This window comes from Bufo bufo, chromosome 1 (genome assembly GCF_905171765.1).
Source record: "Bufo bufo chromosome 1, aBufBuf1.1, whole genome shotgun sequence".
In the NCBI taxonomy this organism is placed as follows: Eukaryota; Metazoa; Chordata; class Amphibia; order Anura; family Bufonidae; genus Bufo; species Bufo bufo.
This window is the reverse complement of record NC_053389.1, coordinates 207,104,535-207,130,411: the sequence shown is the minus strand read 5'-3', so window position 1 is coordinate 207,130,411 and position 25,877 is coordinate 207,104,535. Positions and strand designations below refer to the sequence as shown.

At 41.8% G+C, this 25,877-nt stretch overlaps 1 protein-coding gene across 3 annotated transcripts in view; it reads left to right on the top strand.

Moving 5' to 3' along the window:
- LOC121003066 (cytoplasmic phosphatidylinositol transfer protein 1-like) overlaps positions 1–25,877 on the top strand; it is a 154,347-nt gene that overhangs the window by 48,667 nt on the left and 79,803 nt on the right. For all 3 annotated transcript variants that reach the window (XM_040434626.1, XM_040434643.1, XM_040434636.1), the window contains exon 2: positions 7,591–7,739. In XM_040434626.1, coding sequence (XP_040290560.1) covers positions 7,591–7,739 — 149 coding nt within the window. The remainder of the gene's footprint in view (positions 1–7,590; positions 7,740–25,877) is intronic.

Sequence of the window (25,877 nt, the reverse complement as noted above, 5' to 3'; positions counted from 1 at the left end):
CCTAGAATGCCAGGGCAGTATAAATACCCCACATGTGACCCCATTTTGGAAAGAAGACACCCCAAGGTATTCAATGAGGGGCATGGCGAGTTCATAGAAATTTTTTTTTTTTGGCACAAGTTAGCGGAAATTGATATTTTTAATTTTTTTCTCACAAAGTCTCCCGTTCCGCTAACTTGGGACAAAAATTTCAATCTTTCATGGACTCAATATGCCCCTCACGGAATACCTGGGGGTGTCTTCTTTCCGAAATGGGGTCACATGTGGGGTATTTATACTGCCCTGGCATTCTAGGGGCCCTAAAGCGTGAGAAGAAGTCTGGAATACAAATGTCTAAAAAATTTTACGCATTTGGATTCCATGAGGGGTATGGTGAGTTCATGTGAGATTTTATTTTTTGACACAAGTTAGTGGAATATGAGACTTTGTAAGAAAAAAAAATAATAATTCCGCTAACTTGGGCCAAAAAAATGTCTGAATGGAGCCTTACAGAGGGGTGATCAATGACAGGGGGGGTGATCAATGACAGGGGGGTGATCAATGACAGGGGGGGTGATCAATGACAGGGGGGGTGATCAATGACAGGGGTGTGATCAATGACAGGGGGGTGATCAATGACAGGGGGGTGATCAGGGAGTCTATATGGGGTGATAACCACAGTCATTGATCATGCCCCTGTAAGGCTTCATTCAGACGTCCGGATGCATTTTGCGGATCCGATCCATCTATCAGTGCATCCGTAAAAATCATGCGGACATCTGAATGGAGCTTTACAGCGGGGTAATCAATGACAGGGGGGTGATCAGGGAGTCTATATGGGGTGATAACCACAGTCATTGATCACGCCCGTGTAAGGCTTCATTCAGACGTCCGGATGCGTTTTGCGGATCCGATCCATCTATCAGTGGATCCGTAAAAATCATGCGGACGTCTGAATGGAGCTTTACAGGGGGGTAATCAATGACAGGGGGGTGATCAGGGAGTATATATGGGGTGATCACCACAGTCATTGATCATGCCCCTGTAAGGCTTCATTCAGACGTCCGGATGCGTTTTGCGGATCCGATCCATCTATCAGTGCATCCGTGAAAATCATGCGGACGTCTGAATGGAGCTTTACAGGGGGGTAATCAATGACAGGGGGGTGATCAGGGAGTCTATATGGGGTGATAACCACAGTCATTGATCACGCCCCTGTAAGGCTTCATTCAGACGTCCGGATGCGTTTTGCGGATCCGGTCCATCTATCAGTGGATCCGTAAAAATCATGCGGACATCTGAATGGAGCTTTACAGGGGGGTGATCATGGAGTCTATATGGGGTGATCACCACAGTCATTGATCATGCCCCTGTAAGGCTTCATTCAGACGTCCGGATGCGTTTTGCGGATCCGGTCCATCTATCAGTGGATCCGTAAAAATCATGCGGACATCTGAATGGAGCTTTACAGGGGGGTGATCATGGAGTCTATATGGGGTGATCACCACAGTCATTGATCATGCCCCTGTAAGGCTTCATTCAGACGTCCGGATGCGTTTTGCGGATCCGATCCATCTATCAGTGGATCCGTAAAAATCATGCGGACGTCTGAATGGAGCTTTACGGGGGGGTGATCAATGACAGGGGGGTAATCAATGACAGGGGGGTGATCAGGGAGTCTATATGGGGTGATCACCACAGTCATTGATCACGCCCCTGTAAGGCTTTATTCAGACGTACGGATGCGTTTTGCGGATCCGATCCATCTATCAGTGGATTCGTAAAAATCATGCGGACGTCTGAATGGAGCTTTACAGGGGGGTGATCAATGACACGGGGGTAATCAATGACAGGGGGGTAATCAATGACAGGGGGGTGATCAGGGAGTCTATATGGGGTGATCAGGGGCTAATAGGGGGTTAATAAGTGACGGGGGGGGGGGGGGGGTGTAGTGTAGTGTAGTGGTGCTTGGTGCTACTTTACTGAGCTACCTGTGTCCTCTGGTGGTCGATCCAAACAAAGGGGACCACCAGAGGACCAGGTAGCAGGTATATTAGACGCTGTTATCAAAACAGCGTCTAATATACCTGTTAGGGGTTAAAAAAAACACATCTCCAGCCTGCCAGCGAACGATCGCCGCTGGCAGGCTGGAGATCAACTCTCTTACCTTCCGTTCCTGTGAGCGCGCGCGCCTGTGTGCGCGCGTTCACAGGAAATCTCGCGTCTCGCGAGAGGACGCGCCGGCGCGTCCAGGAGGAATGAATCAACCACCTCCAGGACGCGTCTGTGCGTACAGCGGTCCGGAGGTGGTTAATGCTGGATCTGGTATTTCGGCAAGTGTTCCGGAATTTTGGCCAGAGAAAATACAGCAACATGCTGCGGTATTTTCTCCGGCCAAATACTGTAAAGGGACTGAACTGAAGACATCCTCGTGCATACTGAATGGAATGCTTTCCATTCAGAATGCATTAGGATAAAACCGAAGCATTTTTTTCCGGTATTGAGCCCCTAGGATGGAACTCAATATCGGAAAAGTATAACGCTAGTGTGAAAGTACCCTTAATCGAATAAGATTTTAAAAAATTGCCTAATCACTAAACACCATACAGTTTCTAGTATTTTTTTGGGATGCAACCATTTTATATGTCTGTCATGGGTAGGGAGCAGTGAGCCCTAGAATTTCCTGTAACACTGTTCCTACCTACTTGCATGACCGTACTAAATGGCCGACCACAACTGGATGGCAGTCCCTGCTTAACTAAGTGCTGGGGCTTAAGAGGGAAAAAGCCAAAGACAAAACAATAAATGTATTGACATACAGGCACAGGGGTAAACAAAGATTATGAGGCAGAGAACGCAGATGCCACACAGAATACCAGAAGCAATGGCCAAAACACTAGAGTCAAAACACTAGGTCACATCCGGGTACAAAACATTAAGCAAGACAAGGTCAAGTCAGAAACTGAGGTTAGAAATACCGGATCAGAGTGGCGGCGTTAATACCAAGCCAAGGTTCAAACCAGGAGAGCATGTCAGAAGCCAAATCAAAATCCACAAATGTAGTCAGGAATTAGCCAGGTCAGAGTCCAAAATTTCAGTTGGATCAACACTAGTGAGGGTCAGAGGCAAAAGCCTCTTTAAATACTCTGGTTCCTGGATTAGCAGCTCTGGCGCAGAATCTAGTTGTCACGTGATCTGGTGTGGACGTTATCACACCCGGCTCACTGAGGTGGATGCCACAAAACCCCGCAGTGATGTCATCGCAGCCAGGTTACAAGCGCCAACTCTAATTGGTCCCTGGGCTGTGACACCGCACTATGAGACCATGCCCTGGAAGCAGCCTGGGGATGACGTGACCGCCGACCAGTGCCCGGCCCGGTCGTGAGAGTACTTAATGCTGTGATGAACAAGTCCGCTTGTTCCAACCTATCATTACATTCCACCCAATTCATGAAACTATTCCCTTGCCTCTGTATCCTCTCCAGCACTCCTATATTAGTTTACCCTTGTGTAGCCCAAAACTGAACCCTATGGGCATTGTTCTAAATGTTTTGTTTTATCTGGACATCCTGTAGATAACTCATTGAACTGAAGAATCCATCCAACCCAATGTTTTGTCATCAATTAAAGGAGACAAGTCTACACTGTGTCACATATTTAACCAAACTGACTACAAACACGCATTAACACTGTGAAATATTTTAATCTACATCCCTCTGTGTGTTCAGCTAATCAAAACTGGCCTGGAGGGAGCAAAAAATGGAAATGTGGACAAAGTGTTGCTTTCTTAAAAGTTTGCTAATTTTTACCTTCCAGGGGATGACTGTAGGTTACGAGGTTATAAGGATTAGATTTAGCACTGTTCAGAAATATGTTCACTGTTACTATGGGGCTTGTTGGTAACCCATTTATATTTCTGGGAAGGTTTTCAAAAAGATTATTGCCAGAGATGTGCCACTTAGCATTACATAACAAACATGCAATTTTCTTCGTTTCATTAGGGATAATCTGGGTACTTCCTTGTGTAAATACTAGCTGTTTCATTGCCCAAATTAAGGCATCTTTCAGGAACATAAATAACGGTGGACTTAAAGATGCCTTTTTCCTTTCCTTTTTACACAGTGACTACACACATTTTCTGCTTTTTTTTTTACACATCATAAATCGCCCAGCTGAGGCTTCTTTCAAATTAGCGTTCGCCTGTACGTTCTTCTGCTCTGTTATTGGAGCAGAAGAACGGAAAGGGTGGATTTGACACATAATAGAGCCGAACGTAGCCTGCATGCATGCAGGACTTTTGTCTCTGCTTCAAAAATCTTCCCTGAGTGGAAACCTAACGGGATCCCATTATAGTCTGTGGTCAATAGGCTTCGTTTGGCTACGTTATGTGCCTATAACGGAGCAGAAGAACATAACGCCCACGTTGATGTTAAAGCAGTCTGAAATTCCTTGGTGGCATGCCAAACTCTATTGTTTTAGTTTTATCACTTGTTTTTTTTCTATACAGCTACACATTATGTGCAAACAATTGGTATATTACATTGTCTGTTTTCTCTTAGTAAGCAACTTTTTGGAATTTAGAATTTAAATGGAGAGGTCCTAATCTGAAATTCAACAAAATATCTTCAAATGTGACAAGTGATTGTAGGACAGTACATACATGCGATCCACTCTTATCTGCAGGGAACCAAATGCCCATTCCCCAGCTGATCTAAAGGAAAGACTGCAGTCCTCCATAGATGTCAGCTATAACTGGCATGGCTTTGGCTAACAGATGAAGTAGAAGAATATACTTTAGTGGATTTTGTATAATTTTTAAAATAATATCCTTATAGATGTTTTGTTGTGCAAAAACTTGGGGTGATGCGTATTCAAAACTGGTATTTTATGCATGGTAAATACATAATTGATATTTGATGCATTATGGATTGCAATGTGTATAGACATGACTTCAATCCTGTATGGTAAAATATAGGCATGTGAAAATCTATATGTATTCTCTGTAGCAAATCAAAACAGGGCTCTGATAAGTGCTTCAAGGTCTGCTGAAGACAAATGTCACAGACGCAGAAGAACTTGGGTTAAAAAGACAGTGGTAATACCGCTATATGGATGAATTATTACTGAGTGACTATATTGTTCCCCATTAGAAAATTGCCAATGCAACATACAATATAAGGCACGACACAATGGAAGTGAGTCATTACCCACAGGAAATACAGGATTTAATTTAACCCATTAAGAGCTTACCCTTTCTCAGAGTGAGCAATATACAAGCATCATAGAGATAACTCTAGCAGCTGCTACTGAGCTCAGGGTTAGGGGGCATCTAGCTTCGACTGTTTGGTACGAATATCAGTGCCATATTGGTACTGATGTTTGCACAATTGTTTCACACTTTGGCCCCGTTGTTGAAGTAATGTTTCCCTATTCTCATGTGCTGTTCTGTGTTACATTTTGGAGTTATGAATAGAGATTTTATTAGGATTCTTTAAGAGATTATGAATAGAAATTTGTTTTGGATCAGATTCAGTTGAATTGGCCTGCAGATTAAGTTTTTCCAAATAAATTAGGTCCAAATTGAAAGTTCCTCAATTTCCCTGAAAAGCCACATAATACACTGAGGTTTCATAGGACTGCAACCCCTTTCAACCTCTCTATAGAGAATCCGTGACCATGATCAAACCTATTAAACCAGGCACACTGCCTGGTAGAGTTGATCATGGTGAATAAAATTAGCCCCCGATTGCTGCAAATGGATGTACGGTTGGACAATAATTACTTTGATTTTATGCAAGTGAGGGGATCAGAGCACCAAGGGGCTGGCCTAGTCCATCGGAGCACCGTTTCACTTCCTCTGCTCCCTCACAACTCCCTCTCATGGCCTGATTGACAGGACTAGGAATCCTCACTAAACAGATGCCTGGCCCTGAAATCTCGCTCTTGCGCTAGTGAGACTTCGGCACATGCAGGCTCTCCCTGCTGAGATCTGCACTGCACAAGCACCGATGATGGCATTAGCACTTGTGCAGAGAGGATTGAGGAGCAGAAAGAGCATTCTGAGAACAAGAGGAAGCTCTACCCGCTGAGATCTACACTGCGTGAGTGCCAATGACGTCAGTCTCCTCTTGGAAGAGAAGACTCTCGGCTTTGCTTCCAGATTAGTGAAGTTGAGCATCTTCTCTTCCGGGAGGAGAGTGACATTATCAGGGTTTGCACAATGCAGATTTCAGTGGGGGATCATCCTGAGAACTAACATGCATGCGCCGATGACATCTTGCTGGTGCGGACGAGATTTCACAGCTGGGCATCCAAACAGAATGCCTGGTCCTGTCAATCAAACCATGATGGAGAGTGGTGCCACGGGAGTGGAGGAGGTGAAGTGGTGCTCCGAGGGACTAGGCCAGCACCTTGGAGCTTTGATCACTCCATTTGCATAAAAAAGACATGTGATAATTATGCTGCAATGCCAAATCTGTTTGAAGCAATAGAGGGCTTATTTAATTCACCATGATCAATTCTACCAGGCAGTATGCCTGCTTTAATAGGGGTTGATCATGGTGACAGATGCTCCTTAACATCAAGACAACATTAGTAATGAAAAAGTGGCAGGGACATATATGGCTATGGGTAAATGGATGGTAACCTGTGGTAACAACAGCCTGTTTAAAACACACTGCAGGGTCAGATTATTTTTTTAATTAAAACATGGTTTAAAAATGATCCCTTTTTAGTGGAAAATGCCTTCATCTTTGCATTCTGAACTGTAAAATTGCAGCTGCCATTGTGTGCGATTTTTGTGGGATGAATCCCAAAAATTTGGATTGGTTGGAAATTGAAGTTTTTGGGAAGGTCATATCACATTTGATAACTTTTGAATCAATTCACTCTTCTCTAGATATGAGATTAATACGTAATTGTGATGCCAAAATAACACATTTTTAAAAATGTTACATATATGTAACTAGCGGTTATTTCCTAATCCAATCTACCCATGTACAAGTCATTTTTTGAATAGTGTTGCTTTGATCCTACTCATTTTAAGCATGCATTGTGTGCTCTCCACCTTCTCTGTAATGGGTAAGCGTATTAACATTACAATAAATGAACCTTTCTTTTTAAAAAGCAGATAAGCAGTGGGCGCAGAAGCTGTATTTTCCTGCAGCTCTGGAGATTTAGATTATTGCAGGATATTCATAATTATATGGTAGGGAAGCCCTGTAACTAGTTCTCTCTCTTGCTCCATTGTTCCTCCATGAGGCTTGACTTTTCTAGCACCGCTGAAGTCAGTGGGAACCAACGCTGCTTGTCTGGACAGGAAAACAATGTCAGTACTTCCCACGCTTTCCTCTGCCTGTGATTTTCTGCCTATGAGCAATGCAATGTCTAACAAGTTCGCATGCCCCAGATTCCCACCTGTTAAAACAAGTAGTTCTGCACTGTTTTCAGATTAAGTATGTAATTTCAAAATATGGAAATTAAAAAAAAAAAACGGGAGCTTTTCCACTAATGCATGTCAAGTCAGGTCATGTGTAAAGGGCATTGTTCAAACATACAAGACTAATTGTACCATGACTGGCTTACAGTGTCATATGTCTCTTCCCTTTGTAGTACAGAATCGGACAACTGTACATGATCAGCAAACACAGCCATGAGCAGAGTTCTGATGGAGAAGGGGTGGAGGTGATCATCAATGAACCTTATGAAGATCCCATTCATGGCAAAGGGCAATACACGGAGAAGAGACTCTACCTAAACAGGTATGATATAAAAATTGCATAACGAGTATAAAACATTTGGACAACATAGTCACAAATCAAATAAAAATGTCAGGCATCACATAATTTATTATTTATAAACTATCTAAGATATTTTGCGATTATTGCTGGAATTCAATTTTTCTGATATATTTTTTTTAACTTTCCTTGCCTGGGTAGAAGTTATTAAAAATTACATCTATGTAGGGTCCACCAGGAAGATCAACCCTATTGAACCAGGCATACTATCAGGTTGATCCTGCTGATTAAAATGATACCTGTCTTGTGAAAATCGGTTGCGGAATTCTAGAGAAAAGAGACTTCTATTCCATATGCAAATTAAGACTTCAGCGCTTCAAGGGATAGGCGCTAGACCCTCATTCATTGCACTTCAGCTCCTCAGCTTTCCAGTGCCGACTATATCCTTCGGTGCACTGAAGCCCTCATGTGCATAAAGAATAAACAGCTCACAGGACCGGTATCATTTTAATCGGCATCCTTACTAGGGATTTACCTGGTTTAGTAGGATTAATCCTGCTAATAGGTGCTCTTTACTGACATATTTCCTGATCAATGACGTGCATCTGTGTATGATAGTGTTCAAGCTTTCTCCCTGTCGCAGATGTCATAGGAAAAAAGGATCAGGTTGTTGGATTTCAACATGCCCAATCCTTTTTCTTTCAACAGGTGTCTGGCAATGGCTTACTCCTCTTTGCCTACTGAGAACATATGTACTTGTGGCCGAACTGTGCATGCATATGTATGATGGGGATTAGGGATTGACCGATATTGATTTTTTAGGGCCGATACCGATACCGATAATTTGTGAACTTTCAGGCCGATAGCCGATAATTTATACCGATATTCTGGGAATTTTCATTTTTGCGAAAAAAAAATTTTTCTACACAAATCTGCTGAAAATTAATATGTTTATTGTTAATGTGTATTATTTTTTTTTTTATAAATCTTTTTATACTTATAAATCATTTATACTTTAATATTTTTGTGTTTTTTTTTTTTTACTAACTTTTAGCCCCCTTAGGGACTAGAACCCTTGTCCTATTCACCCTGATAGATCTCTATCAGGGTGAATAGGAGCTCACACTGTCCCTGCTGCCCTGTGCTTTGTGCACACAGCAGCATGGAGCTTACCATGGCAGCCAGGGCTTCAATAGCGTCCTGGCTGCCATGGTAACCGATCGGAGCCCCAGGCTTACACTGCTGGGGCTCCGATCGGAGGAGCAGGGGAGAGGGGATCCTGTGGCCACTGCCACCAATGAGTAATACTGGGTGGGGGGGCGCGCACTGCGCCACCAATGTTTTTACTATTGGCCGGGATTGGGATGGGGGTGGGGGGCGCACTGCGCCACCAATGATTAATACTGGGGGGCTTGGGGGGGGGGCGCACTGCGCCACCAATGAAGATAAGTCTCTCAATCATTCATATACAGGAGGCGGGAGCTGGCTGCAGAATCACATAGCCGGCTCCCGACCTCTATGAGCGGTAGCTGCGATCCGCGGCACCTGAGGAGTTAACTACCGCGGATCGCAGCTATCGCTCATAGAGGTCAGGAGCCGGCTATGTGATTCTGCAGCCAGCTCCCGCCTCCTGTATATGAATAATTGAAAGGCTTATCTTCATTGGTGGCGCAGCGGCCACAGCCCCTCCCCTCCTCTTATGTTCTCTCCTCTCATTGGCGGCAGCAGCAGCACAGGGGGAGGGAGACACTGCTTCCTGCTCCCCTGTGCTGCGGAGGGAACACAGAGAGCGCTGAGAGCAGCGCGTTCTGTGTTCCCAATATGTTATCGGTATATCGGCAAGATAGATGCCGATACCGATAACGTTCAAAATCCTCAATATCGGCCGATAATATCAGCCAAACCGATAATCGGTCGATCCCTAATGGGGATTGGGAGGAATAGATGTCTGCTGAATGACCTTTTGGCCGACAGCGATCTACAGTGTATGGCCATCTTTACCTACAGTTGAACTTGTAACAGTTCTAGTAGCAGTTATGGGGCACAGAGAGCAGGCTTACCCAGTAATACAAATATTGGGGCACATTTTTTAAGACTGGGGTTTTAGACACTGGTCTTAATATCCCCTATAGCTGGTGGTGGATTCGCCAGAGTTATGAAGAGGAGCAGGCCTCTTCATAACTTCAGCGTATCAACTGCCGCTTCTAAATATAAGACAGCTTCCTAGCTGTCTTACATTTAGAACATTTTCTACACCTAAAACAGGCATAGAAAATGGCCCTTCCTCATCCACGGCACACCCACTTTTTTAGACTCAGCATGAGCCGGGAGAAGACATGGCTTGCGGCGCAAAGGACCTTTGCGCCGCAAGCAACGCCAGTAGTACTCCTAATTTAGGCATATTTCTATTTAATAAATGACCCCCATTGTTCCTTATGGGAAAAGAAAATATGGTGCTCTGTCACACCTTTTCTTAGAACTCTACTTTGTGCCATTACTCTTTTTTACTCCTAGAAACCTATGAGTAAATTTAAAACTGGGTGTTAGCATTTGCCTTGTCGAATGGGTATGTCCCTTTACAGTGTGATATGGCTAGCACTGATTGGACAATGTCAGAGTCTGCCCTTGCTGACTGTGTCCTAACATGCCACCATCAGCCTGCCTACCATCATGTTGATTACCATACAACTGCTGCTGCTGACACCATCATGCCACTGTCAGCCAGCCTACCATTATGTTCCATACCATATGTCTGCTGCTGCCACCATCATGCCACTACATCTGTCTACCTGCCTACCATCATATTCCGTACCGTATGGCTACTGCTGCTGCCATCATACTGCTGCTGCTGTCAGCCTGTATACCATCATGTTCCATACCATATGGCTACTGCTGCCACCATCATGCCACTGCCTTTGTCACCTGCCTACCATCATGTTCCATATCATATGCAAATGAGCCTTTAGGACCAACGGGGCATTTCCATTACTCCTAGAGGCTCTGCCCTCTCTGCAACTGCCTTGCCCTCTGCACTTGATTGACAGGGCCAGGCAGTGTAAACTCAATCACGTCTTGCCCTGTCAATCAAAGTGGAGAGGGCAAGGCAGTTGCGGAGAGGGCAGAATCTATAGGTGTAGCGGCAACACCCCTGTTGCTCATTTGCATATATTAAAATATTGTTCTCAGCAATGTAGTCACATATGAACATGGGATGAACACAGATGCCTTCAGCTCTCAAGCACACATGCAACAGGTCAGCCAGTTTCATAGGTACAAATCTTCTGACAGATGCCCTTTAACACATTTTGGGTGCTTGTGCAGAACAAGCCTCCATTTCTTATAACATTAACATGTGTGTATAAACAGGGGCAAATATTTTGCATATTTTTGGATGCTTGGTCCCCTAAAAAGCCACTGTGTTTTTCCCTGAAACACTGTGTGTTTAGACACCATGTGCCCCCAACAAGGGACAATTTTTGGAGGCTTTCTAACATGAAAAACATGTGGCGACACAGTGTTTTTTTTAAACATGTTGTTTATTAACACGGTCAACCATGCATTTATCCATAGCTATATATGTTAGTATCACTCTGACATTATTTGCTAATTCGTCAAATCAGGCACAAAACAAAATTTAAAAAAATTGCTCATCTCTAATACAAATACATACAAATATTGTAATAACTCTTTTACCTTATCTGAGTTACAATAATGTTGGCTAGGTTGTTCTGGGCCATTCTGCTCATGCATCCTACCTTTATGTAGGGTAGCAGCTTAATTTTTTATCGAAAAGAAGCAAAAATCAAGTGAAAGCTACAAGTGTGCTACCACGAAAACCAGGCTGTATTGTAGCAGACATGGCAGATTTATGAAAACAGTCTAAAAGAAAAACTGTGCTTGTTATCTACAGATACCAATAACAGCACCACTTTCTCTTCTCAAGATCAGAATATTAAATTAACTGTGACTGGTTGCTGCGGGCAACAGATACTTTTTATTTTTATTTAGACAGTTACAAAACGTAATGCAACAAAATGATCAGCATTACATCCATACTTTTACTGAGCATGTGTACGGAGCCTGTACAGTGGTACAGAGTGCCTGCTTATCAGTATTACAGACCCATAGGTGCTTGATGCGCCATTGTATAGCACCTCCATACAGCAATTAACAAAGTATTCTACTCAAAAACAATGCTCCTATGGGAGATTGAGGTGTCCGATGGAGAAAGCCACAATCATTTTTTGGATTTGTATGAAATTAAACAGAAAAAAAAAAAAAAGAGCTTTACACCTCTGTATCAAATCGGAAGCATGTGGAGCATATTAATGTACAGTATGTGTGCCATTTTGCAGCTCTGCATGATATGAAAAAATCCTCAGTAATCTTAACCCCTTGGTGCTGTTAGAGTGAAAACTAATTTATTTACTTGTTTCCAAAAAAACTGAAAGAAAAAAAAAATGACAAAAATTTGCTTTGTGTCGTTTTTATATTTCAATCTACAGAGCCGTGTATGGTCTCAATTTTTGCAGGGTGAACTGTAGTTTATATTTGTTGTATTTTGTGTTACCTATTACTCTTCGATCACTTTTTATTCCGTTTTTTTCTGGAGGTGAGTTGGGCATTTTCATTTAATAAGGACTAAATAGAAAGATTACAATGGCTGGCCTGCGCTCCACAATCAATTGGTACCCCTCAATTTCGCTGCAGGGTTTTTGCAGCATCTGAGGGGTTAAGTATCATGATTGTAGTTATCTCTGATCACAGACAAGACCCGAGGGTGTCAGCTGTGTAACATAGTGAAGATGAAGAAGGTCACGGCACTCCAAAAGCTAGTTCAATGTTCTTTAATCCACCAAATGTTCAGCAGCAACGTTTCGACAATAGTCTTTATCAAGCTACATACGTAGCTTGATAAAGACTATTGTCGAAACGTTGCTGCTGAACATTTGGTGGATTAAAGAACATTGAACTAGCTTTTGGAGTGCCGTGACCTTCTTCATCTTCACTGGTAATTTGGGGGTCTCTGAGGCCGAGACCTGACGCCACGAGCACCGCCGCAAAGTTTTTTTTGAATGCTTTCAAGTAAGTGGTGCTGTCCTACCATCCATTTTTTGTTTGAGCTGTGTAACATAGCCATCACCTTCCGGCTATGGAACTAGCTCAGCTCCTGAGCAGTGACCATCTTTGAACTACAGACATCCATTGTACATGTACAGCAGATGTCACCAAGGGGTTGCACCAATTCAATATGGCCGTATCGCTTTTTCGATTTGCCCTTCTAAATGAATCTACAAGCACCAGTGACATTCGTACAAATTAGAACATGCAGACACAGCTTGGTGCCCTAAGCACAAATCAATCATTAAATGAACAACATCACACAATGACGTTTTGACCATATTTAAATTATCCTTGATGTCTAAAATCTATAAAAATATTAGGAGAGGAGCAGCAAATGTAGTGAACTACAACAGTAGGAGAGCATTAAACATATTACATCTCCAGCACCTCACAGTTTGTTCCAGAATAGCTGAAAGGAACTCATCCTGAGTACACTGTGCCGGAGATGTCAATTACAAACATACTGCAAAGTCTCTGACTCACTCTTTTTGTGTAGACGTTGGGGAGTAAGAGCTGAAAATCTGCTAAAACTTGCAAAAAAGACAAGTATTAATTTGCTCAGCTGCCACTAAACTGGTGACATGCATGAATGCTTACCCAGGTCAATCATTCACAGAGCACAATATGAATGTATGTCACAATCATTACATGGCAGAAAAGAATTGTCCATATCGAAACAGAAAAAGATGATCAGAAGAGTGTCATATAGATAGACTGTAGCAACGGTATGACGTAGTGGGTCCTCACAATGTCAATTCTAAGGTTCATGAACATCACCAACGTTTTCTATGATTGTGTAGAGGGCGCTCAGAGGTCATTGAAAAAGTTTAGGCTACAGTCGCATCTAATTTTAGGAACAGAGGAACAGACTACCCGAATTACCGTATCTGGCATAGACAAACACTGCTGCAAACAACTGCACACCACTGGATCCACATTGACTATAACAGGAGCCAACAAGGATCTGACAGGTTTCTGGCAGAAAACCGTCCTTGAAGCCGGAAACCTGGCAGTCCCCCAATAGCTCCCATTATAGTCAATAGAGATCTGGTGGTGCACGGCTGTTTGTGGCCGGATACAGACCCCTGGAATACATACACAATGGTGTGAACATAGCCTTATTTTCACTAAAAGGTGTTAGAGAGATTTTACCTACAAGCTCCATTCAACTCATTGGGTAATACTAAAATAGCTCTTTTCTATAGAGTTGCATCACACACATCCAGAACTAGTAGGAGTTAGGCTAGGGCTACACGGTGACTTTTAGTAGCACAACTGAGTGATTTTAACTATTGAACGACAGCTGCAGTCCAAATTTGGTTGAATGCAATCTTGTGGACTGCAGCTGTCATTTAATAGTTGAAATCAATGGGTTGTGCTAAAAAAAAAATGCAGTTCAGCCCAGGCCTGCCCACAAGAGCTTACAAGTTATGAGGAAATAATGGTGACACACAAGATAAAAGTGTTTGTCTTTTACAATGATCCAGCCATCTTTTGTGAAAACATGGTAGTACAAATGAAGTTGCACGAGCTTCTCACCAGCCAATATCCCTGTTTGCCCAGAAATGAAATGTAATTGTACAGAGTGTGGGGGTTATTGTTGGATAAAGAGATTGGTTTCTTCTGAGTAGTATTGTAGAAGGTTGTGAACAGAGAAGATTGAATATTGTTTATTCATTGATGATCAAGAGGTACTTCTGACTGAAAGGTGCAACCTCCTGTCCCTAGTGACTTTCTAGCTTAGAGCTCTATGTATATTGTTTATTCATTGATGATCAAGAGGTACTTCTGACTGAAAGGTGCAACCTCCTGTCCCTAGTGACTTTCTAGCTTAGTGCTCTGCATAGCAAGTGTAAATTCTTAGCTCTTCTGTGCAATTCCATGCTGTTTTCATAATAATAATAATAATTTGTATTTCTATAGCGCCACCATATTCCGCAGTGCTTTACAGTTCAGTGGGTTCATGTACAAAACAAAAGACATTGCAAAGTTACCGGCTATGAAACAATAAGAGTGAGGTCCCTGCTCGCAAGAGCTAACAACCTATAAGGAAGTGGGGCGACACCAAAGATAGTTGATTGTTATATGAAGTGGTCCAGCCATCTTTGTATTAAAAGGACTGTTGTAGGCCAATCTGTGTGTGCTCGTGCTTTGGGTGTGGGAATTGTGGGGAAGAGTCATTTTAGGAAGCATTATAAGCCTGCCTGAAAATTTGTGTTTGAAGGTAGGGAAGTTGGGAATTGACCTGATATTACGGGGCAGAGCATTCAGCAGAATAGGTGCAGCTCGAGAAAAGTCTTGAAGACAGGAGTGAAAGGTACGAATTATGGAGGATGTTAAGGATGTTAATTTTAGATCACTGGCAGAACAGAGAGAGCAAGTAGGTTGGTAGACTGAAATGAGGGAGGAGATGTATGGAGATGCAACACAGTGGAGAGCTTTGTGGGTAAGGGTGAGACGTTTGAGCTGTATTCTGTGGTGCATGGGCACAGTCTAGAAACATCAGTGTAGTGTAGTAAGTGGAGATATACACTCACCTAAAGAATTATTAGGAACACCTGTTCTATTTCTCATTAATGCAATTATCTAGTCAACCAATCACATGGCAGTTGCTTCAATGCATTTAGGGGTGTGCTCCTGGTCAAGACAATCTCCTGAACTCCAAACTGAATGTCAGAATGGGAAAGAAAGTTGATTTAAGCAATTTTGAGCGTGGCATGGTTGTTGGTGCCAGACGGGCCGGTCTGAGTATTTCACAATCTGCTCAGTTACAGGCATTTTCATGCACAACCATTTCTAGGGTTTACAAAGAATGGTGTGAAAAGGGAAAAACATCCAGTATACGTCAGTCCTGTGGGCAAAAATGCCTTGTGGATGCTAGAAGTCAGAGGAGAATGGGCCGACTGATTCAAGCTGATAGAAGAGCAACGTTGACTGAAATAACCACTCGTTACAACCGAGGTATGCAGCAAAGCATTTGTGAAGCCACAACACGCACAACCTTGAGGCGGATGGGCTACAACATCAGAAGACCCCACCGGGTACCACTCATCTCCACTACAAATAGGAAAAAGAGGCTACAATTTGCACGAGCTCACCAAAATTGGACTGTTGAAGACTGGAAAAATGTTGCCTGGTCTGATGAGTCTCGATTTCTGTTGAGACATTCAAATGGTAGAGTCCGAATTTGGCGTAAACAGAATGAGAAGATGTATCCATCCTCTGATGGCTACTTCCAGCAGGATAATGCACCATGTCACAAAGCTCGAATCATTTCAAATTGGTTTCTTGAACATGACAATGAGTTCACTGTACTAAAATGGCCCCCACAGTCACCAGATCTCAACCCAATAGAGCATCTTTGGGATGTGGTGGAACGGGAGCTTCGTGCCCTGGATGTGCATCCCTCAAATCTCCATCAACTGCAAGATGCTATCCTATCAATATGGGCCAACATTTCTAAAGAATGCTATCAGCACCTTGTTGAATCAATGCCACGTAGAATTAAGGCAGTTCTGAAGGCAAAAGGGGGTCCAACACCGTATTAGTATGGTGTTCCTAATAATTCTTTAGGTGAGTGTAGATGTAACATAGTACATAAGGCCGAAAAAAGACATTTGTCCATCCAGTTCGGCCTGTTATCCTGCAAGTTGATCCAGAGGAAGGCAAAAAAAAAAACTGTGAGGTAGAAGCCAATTTTCCCCACTTCCCCAGATAAAAAATTCCTTCCCGACTCCAATCAGGCATCAGACTAACTCCCTGGATCAACGACCCCTCTCTAGTAGCTATAGTCTGTAATATTATTACACTCCAGAAATACATCCAGGCCCCTCTTGAATTCCTTTATTGTACTCACCATCACCACCTCCTCAGGCAGAGAGTTCCATAGTCTCACCGCTCTTACTGTAAAGAATCCTCTTCTATGTTTGTGTACAAACCTTCTTTCCTCCAGACGCAGAGGATGTCCCCTCGTCACATTCACAGTCCTGGGGATAAATAGATGATGGGATAGATCTCTGTACTGACCCCTGATATATTTATACATATTAATTAGATATCCCCTCAGTCGTCTTTTTTCTAAAGTGAATATGTGCCTGGCTTTGGCATTTAGTACAGACTGAAAGGGGGAGAGTTTAGTGAGAGGAACACCAATGTTTACACTGTAAGAAAAGGGCAGATTCTGGAGATGTTCTTGAGGTGCAGATGACAAGAGCGTACAAGTGATTGGATATGGGGAACAAAGGAAAGATCCGAGTCAAACATGAACTCAAGACAGCGGGCATGCTGCCCAGGATTATGATAGTACCACAGACCAAAATTAAAATATCAAGTTTATGTATATAATTGTAGGTCGGTTAGTAGATGAGGGAAAGACAAGAAGATCAGTTTTTGAGACGTTCAGTTTTAGATACAGAGAGGACATGATGTTAGAGACAGTTGCCAGACAAATACTGGTGTTTTGGAATAAAGCAGTGGTAATGTCAGGGGATGAAGTGTAGTGTCGAGTGAAGTAAAAAAATTGATTTGGCTGCTTTGCCGAATTTCACAAAAAAATTTGCTTTGTGATGAATTATTTTTCCACGAAGTGCATTTCTTTGTAAGTAGCAGGTGCAATGATGGTGAACAATGATTGTACCACCCCCATCATTGAACCCTTCAGATGCTGTGTTCATCGCTGATCATGGTATCTGAGAATAATAGTGAGGGCTTTCAGGGGTTAATCTGGTAAAAAAAATACAATACTCACCTTATCCATTTCAGTGTGAAGAGGCAGCCGCGGCCAACTTTATTTAAGACACCGCGCAAAATCTTGCGCTGTGCGTGGTGACATCATATTTCACTGCACACAATATTTTGCGTGGGATCTTCAATCAAGATGGCTGCAGTGGCCTATTTGCAGTCAAATGGATGAGTATGTTTTTTTTTTTTTTTTTTTTTTACTGCCATTGCAGGGAAAATTGATTGTTAATTGTTTCGCAACAAATCAAATTTTTCCAGAAATTTGGATCAAAGTCCAGTTCAGATACTTCGATTCGCTCAACCATAATGAAGTGTAAAGTTGGGTTTAATTAACATACAGATGGTACTGTAAACCAAATCTAATGATAGTCTGTCCAATTGGGGCTGTGTAGAGAGAGAAGAGTATAGGACCGAGGATTGAACCCTGAGAAACCCAACATCAAGAGGAAGAGGAAAAGAAGTAGAGCCAGTGAATGATACACTGAAGAAGTAGCCAGAGAGATTGGGAGCAGGGTGGATAAAAATCAATGATTTTTTTTAAAAAAATCAAAAGAAAATCAAATTTTTTTAAATTTAAATCTGATTTTTTTTATTTAAATCTGATTTTTTTTTTTATATATAAAATGCTTTTTGAGGAAAATATATTACCATCCAAAGGTTATTCCATCATGAAATAAAGATTTGTTTTTTAATTATGTAGAATAAGGCTGTACGTAGACTCCCATATTGTTGAATGGATTAGGCAGTGGCTGAGGAACAGACAACAGAGGGTTGTAGTCAATGGAGTATATTCAGACCAAGGTCTTGTTACCAGTGGGGTAACTCAGGGATCTGTTCTGGGACCCATATTGTTTAATATATATTGCAGAAGGCCTCGATGGTAAGGTGTGTCTTTTTTCTGATGACACAAAGATTTGTAACAGGGTTGATGTTCCTGGAGGGATACACCAAATGGAAAAGGATTTAGCAAAACTAGAGGAATGGTCAAAAATCTGGCAACTAAAATTTAATGTTGATAAGTGCAAGATAATGCACCTGGGGCGTAAAAACCCAAGAGCAGAATATAAAATCAGTGATACAGTCCTAACCTCAGTATCTGAGGAAAGGGATTTAGGGGTCATTATTTCAGAAGACTTAAAGGTAGGCAGACAATGTCATAGAGCAGCAGGAAATGCTCGCAGAATGCTTTGGTGTATAGGGAGAGGAATTACCAGCAGAAAGAGGGAGGTGCTTATGCCGCTCTACAGAGCACTAGTGAGACCTCATTTGGAGTATTGTGCGCAGTACTGGAGACCATATTTCCAGAAGGATATTGATACTTTGGAGAGAGTTCAGAGAAAAGCTACTAAACTAGTACATGGATTGCAGGACAAAACTTACCAGGAAAGGTTAAAGGACCTTAACATGTATAGCTTGGAAGAAAGACGAGACAGAGGGGATATGATAGAAACTTTTAAATACATAAAGGAAATCAACAAGGTAAAAGAGGAGAGAATATTTAAAAGAAGAAAAACTGCTACAAGAGGACATAGTTTTAAATTAGAGGGGCAAAGGTTTAAAAGTAATATCAGGAAGTATTACTTTACTGAGAGAGTAGTGGATGCATGGAATAGCCTTCCTGCAGAAGTGGTAGCTGCAAATACAGTGAAGGAGTTTAAGCATGCATGGGATAGGCATAAGGCCATCCTTCATATAAGATAGGGCCATAGTATTCAGTATATTGGGCAGACTAGATGGGCCGAATGGTTCTTATCTGCCGACACATTCTATGTTTCTACTGTATATGTGTAATTTTTTTGGTAAATAAATTCCATTAATCCATTCACAATGTCATGCTCTTCCAGAGGTTTTTGTAAGATTATTGGGCAGTTTCTCTGCCTACAAGATATTATCACAGATGCTTGGTTTACTTTTGCAGTTCTCAAAACTGAATTTGACTCAGCAGAGATCACATGCCTCTTCTTCACAGCAAAAATGTTCTAGCATGAACAGAGTTGAGAAAAATACCTTAATCCTAACTTCTACAAACCTATGAATGCAGAATCAACCTAATCAAACTAATATGAAAAGTTGTTTAAATCTTCATCTACTTGCATATTATAAGTTATACCAGCAAGAATTAGTCTTTATGTAGAAAACTATGATTTAAATCAAGCCTTTCTGACTAGTGATTTAAATCGTGATTTAAATCATTTTGATTTAAATCAAATCCACCCTGATTGGGAGAGAACCAGGAGAGAGCAGTGTCCTTAAAGCCAATTGAGTGGTGCATGGTGAGGAGGAGTTTGTGGTCTACCATATCAAATGCTGCATAGAGATCCAGAAGAATCAGTCGATAATAGTTGCCATTCCTTCTTGCTGTCAGGAGATCATTAGACACTTTAGTAAGGGTAGTTTCTGTAGATTGGAGAGGAAAAAAGCTAGATTGTAAGGGTCCAAAAAGAGGGGTTTTTAGAATTATAGCTTATTAAGCGAGATGTTCCAGGAGTTTAAAGAAGAAGAGGAGGTCAGAAACATGTTGGTAGTTAGCAGCACAGGTCAAGAGACATTTTTTTTGTAATGTAGTTATAACAGAATGTTTGAAAGAGGACAGAAAGTTACCAGAAGAAAGAGGTTTAATATTGTAGTAAGGTGAGTAATGATAGCTGGAGAGAGAGAGTCTGGAAGAGGTGTGAGGGAATAGGATCACTGCTGCAGGTGGTGGGTCAAGAAGAAGAGAGAAGCCTGGAGACTTCATCTGTTACAGCATCAAAAGAGGAGAAAGAGCACTGGGGAGATCAAAATTGGTTGGGGAATGGGAGATTATTTCCTACCAGATGTTACCAATCTTGTCTCTGAAGTAAGTGGCCAGGTCGACAGCGCAGATATAAATGATGAGCATGTGAACTATAGGGTTTAGAAGGGAATGAAAAGTGTCAAAGAGTCATTTTGGTTTATTCGAGAGTGAGGAGATGAGAGAGGTGAAGTAGTTCTGTTTTGCAATGTTGAGGGCTGAATTGTATGTTTTAAGCATAAATTTATAATGGAGGAAGTCTACTGATATTTGTGATTTGACATCTACATAAGTATTCTGCACATCTGGAGCACCGCTGGAGAAAAGGTAAAAAGTAGGAATATCATGAGAAGAGTGAGAGGTCTTTAATAAAGACTTTATAACTCAACTTTACCGCTTTCTAACCACAGTCTTCTTTCCTTTAGTATAAAGACTCTTTATATTAAAGGAAAGTAGATTGTGGTTAGAAAGTGGTAAAGTTTAGTTAATTTAGTTTGAGACTGAGCAGTGACAGAAGTAGACTAGATCAAGTATATTGTCCTCTTCATGTGTGGCAGAGGAAGTAAGTCGTGAGAGGCCAATAGAAGAGGTTATAGAAAGAAAGTGAGAGGTTGATGGGGAGACAGGATAATCAATGGGGATAATAAAATCACCCATAATAAGGCATGGTGGAAAAGTAGGCATAAAAAACAGAACATAAAATCCAGCTCAATCTTGTAAAGAGGAATACTTTATTGAAGCCATAAAAACTTCCAATACGAGACTGTCCTGTATTGGAAGTTTTTATCGCTTCAATAAAGTATTCCTCTTTGCTACAAGATTAAGCTGGATTTTATGTTCTGTTTTTTATGCCTACTTTTCCACCATGCCTGTCATCAGGTCTGGGGGTATGGAAAAAGTGAAGTCCACCATAGGATAAGGCGGCAGGGGAGGCAGTGTCAGACTGTTGAAGCCAGATTTCGGTAAGTGCCAGCAAGTTCAGAGATTTTGAGAGGAAGAAGTTGGGGATTGTGGGGAGTTTGTTACAAACCGACCACGTGTTTCAGAGAGCACAGTTAAAAGTGACAGGTGAAGATGTACATTAAATATGAATATTTACTTATATTCATATTAATAATGTTTTTCAGGGGTTTCTATGTGTGGCAGATAAGAAGCTGAAGTTAGTAATAGAGGGAGGTCCAGGGTTTGGCAGGAGAACAGAAAGAGACAGCAATTGGTTGTGGTTGAATGATTTGTAAGGGTATTTTTTATGCTACAGCATGGAGGAAGATGGGTCAGGGTAAAAAGTGTATGTGAACTGAAGATGGATGAGGGAAGGAGGGAGGGACTGATGTGGAGAGAAGGGACAAAGGCTGGACGTTGTGGGTGAGTTTGAACTTGGACAGCAACAACAATGAGAACAGAAACCGTAAACAGACTGAAAGAATACTGTAGCTGTGTGTAAATGTGTTTGATCAGCTCACATAGCATTCCTGTCTTCTACCCTGTAGAACTGCAAAGATTAACGGTCAGGCGCTTAGGCAAAGCTGGTGCTTTTGGCTCGTGTTTGACCCTTGTGAGTGCCTCCCTTTAGACTGTGCCTACATTTATAGGGAGTGTGATCATAGAACTAGGGGTAATTTAGCTCCTTATTCAATTAATCACTTAAGCAAGACACAAGAAGAGATGCTATGTGTAGGTAAACAAGCAGAGCTCCGGATCTGGATGGGCCATACAGTCACTACAGACTTCATATAGTGACGTGCCATTCTCCAGTATTAATTATTGAAGAGAGCTATAATCAATGACTGGCTAACAATACTGTAGTTATGCCAGAGGTAAATACACTACACGGGAGGACAGGACTGCGTACATCTGTTCACTTTTCTAGATGAACAATCGTCAGGTTTTGGAAGCAGATTGGATGTGACATTAGTGTGATAGAGGAACGCATGCTTTATGTAAAGATGTTAATAATAACTCAGGGAAGCAGACATGTTGCAGACATCTATCCCCATACACATGGCTAGATATCAATTTTATGCTTCAGTGTGTGCAGCCTGGCATTGACGACGCAATGGATTAACCTAACTGTGAAGGGAAATGTACTGCTTTTCTAAGCAATGACAATCTACTTGAGTTTTTTGTTGTTTCGGTGAAATGATTTAGATGAAGTCTCAGATGTGCTTCTGTCTATCTGAAATATAATTGGGAGTCTGCGGTGACTGGGTGAATGTATAAATCTCAGCTGCATCCTGTCCTACAATTTCTTATTAAATAGAATGGTTATTTCTCTCTTATGTAATGTAAGTTGTTTGCCTTTTTATGTACATTTTGCTATGAAATTTTAAATGGCTTCTCCAAAAAAAAGTCCTGTTTCCAAAAGTTTGATTAATACAGAAGTGGGGGACAGAGAAAAATCTTGTCTAAAACTATGGGGGAGAGTTATCAAACTGGTGTAAATTAGAACTGGTTTAGTTAGCTATAGCAACAAACCAGATTACACCTTTCATTTTTCACAGCTCCTTTGGAAAATGAAAGTTGGAATCTGATTGGCTGCTATGGGCAACTAATCCAGTTCTACTTTACACCAGTTTGATAAATCTCCCCTATGTTTCATACATGACACTTCTCTCTGTCTCTATCTATTCTCAATGTAAATTTGGCCTTAAATAGCATATGTCAGCAGAATCAACCCTATTAGGCCAGGCATACCTTCTGGGAAGATTGATACTGCTTATCTCTTCGACACAATTCTAAATTTTTTGGCTCTATACACCACCACAATGGATTTGAAATGAAACGAACAAGATGTGCTTTAACTGCAGACCGTCAGCTTTAATTTGAGGGTATTTACATCCAAATTAGGTGAACGGTGTAGGAATTACAACAGTTTGCATATGTGCCTCCCACTTGTTAAGGGACCAAAAGTAATGGGAGAGAATAATAATCATAAATCAAACTTTCACTTTTTAATACTTGGTTGCAAATCCTTTGCAGTCAATTACAGCCTGAAGTCTGGAACGCATAGACATCACCAGCCGCTGGGTTTCATCCCTGGTGATGCTTTGCCAGGCCTCTACTGCAACTGTCTTCAGTTCCTGCATGTTCTTGGGGCATTTTCCCTTCAGTTTTGTCTTCGGCAAGTGAAATGTATGCTCAATCGGATTCAGGTCAGGTGATTGACTTGGCCATTGCAGAACATTCAACTTCTTTCCCTTAAAAAACTCGTTGGTTGCTTTTGCAGTATGCTTTGGGTCATTGTCCATCTGCACTGTGAAGCGCCGTCCAATGAGTTCTGAAGCATTTGGCTGAATATGAGCAGATAATATTGCCCGAAACACTTCAGAATTCATCCTGCTGCTTTTGTCAGCAGTCACATCATCAATAAATACAAGAGAAGCAGTTCCATTGGCAGCCATACATGCCCATGCCATGACACTACCACCACCATGCTTAGGTGGCATGCTTAGGATCATGAGCCGTTCCTTTCCTTCTCCATACTCTTCTCTTCCCATCACTCTGGTACAAGTTGATCTTGATCTCATCTGTCCATAGGATGTTGTTCCAGAACTGTGAAGGCTCTTTTAGATGTTGTTTGGCAAACTGTAATCTGGCCTTCCTGTTTTTGAGGCTCACCAATGGTTTGCATCTTGTAGTGAACCCTCTGTATTCACTCTAGTGAAGTCTTCTATTGATTGTTGACTTTGACACACATACACCTACCTCCTGGAGAGTGTTCTTGATCTGGCCAACTGTTGTGAAGGGTGTTTTCTTCACCAGGGAAAGAATTCTTCGGTCATCCACCACAGTTGTTTTCCGTGGTCTTCAGGGTCTTTTGGTGTTGCTGAGCTCACCGGTGCGTTCCTTCTTTTTAAGAATGTTCCAAACAGTTGTTTTGGCCAGGCCTAATGTTTTTGCTATCTCTCTGATGGGTTTGTTGTGTTTTTTCAGCCTAATGATGGCTTGCTTCACTGATAGTGACAGCTCTTTGGATCTCATCTTGAGAGTTGACAGCAACAGATTCCAAATGTAAATAGAAGACTGGAAATGAACTCTGGACCTTTTATCTGCTCATTGTAATTGGGATAATGAGGGAATAACACACACCTGGCCACGGAACAGCTGATAAGGCAATTGTCCCATTACTTTTGTTCCCTTAACAAGTGGGAGGCACATATGCAAACTGTTGTAATTCCTGCACCGTTCACCTGATTTGGATGTAAATACCCTCAAATTAAAGCTGACAGTCTGCAGGTAAAGCACATCTTGTTCGTTTCATTTCAAATCCATTGTGGTGGTGTATGGAGCCAAAAATGTTAGAATTGGGTCGATGTCCTAATATTTATGGACCTGACTGTATATAAAAATAAATTTCTGTCTGTCTAGACGTCTGTCTGGACGTTCTTTATGCGCGACCAAACGACTGGACCGATCTTCACCAACTCAGCTCTCTAGGACGTACCGTTCCTGAGATATTCCCAGAAAATAACCCACATTAGCCAATACAAGCCTGCAAGTCTTTCTCTTCGAATCCCAACTACCATAAACACAGTTTTACTCCAGGTTTCCCTAACAATCCAGCCATTTTTCTTTACTGCTTAAAGGAGCGGGCACTGTGAAGGTCACTGTTATTAAAGGGGCGGGCACAGTGGAGGTCACTGTTATTAAAGGGGCGGGCACTTTGGAGGTTACTGTTATTAAATGGGTGTGCACTGTGGAGGTCACTGTTAAAGAGGTGGTCACTGTGAAAGTCACAGTTAAAGGGGCGGTCACTGTGAAAGTCACTATTAAAGGGGCGGTAACTGTTAAAGGGGCTGTCACTGTGAAAGTCACTGTTTAAGGGGCGGTCACTGTGAAAGTCACTGTTAAAGAGGTGGTCAATGCTAAAGTAGCGGGCACTGTTAAAGGGGCGGGCACTGTGGAGGTCAATGTTAAAGGGGCATCCACTATGGATGTCAATGTTAAAGAGGCGGGCACTGTGAAGGTCATTGTTAATGGGGCGGGCACTGTAGAGGTCACTGTTATGGGGGAAACTGTCGATACCTTTTACGACACATGGAAACATAAAATGAAATAGATGAAATATACCCGTGCGAAGCCGGGTCCTTCTGCTAGTACAATATAAATAGGGAAGCTCACCGGAATATAGCCCAGTCTGCTGCACCACCCAGCTATTAAACTGTATAATTAATATTAATGGCCGGCTTTGTATGTAAAATACAGATCAATTTATTTATCATACATATATACAAACACAATTGTCTCCGTATCTACAATAGAGAACCATGAGAAAATACCTTAAAATATCATAAAAAACATACAAATAATAAACCAAAAATAATTGTACATGTAGTCACTATCATGTGATATTCTATAGTCCCAGTCCCTCTATTTATTCCACTGCGATGCTCACGCACTATTTTGGAATATATAATATTGTACAGCGATAGGGCAAGATGAAATATTGTTTTTTGATCTCTCTCTCAGTGTAACATTCTTGCGTTCTTACTATAAAGTCTTATTGTTGTTACTTACAGTTCAAT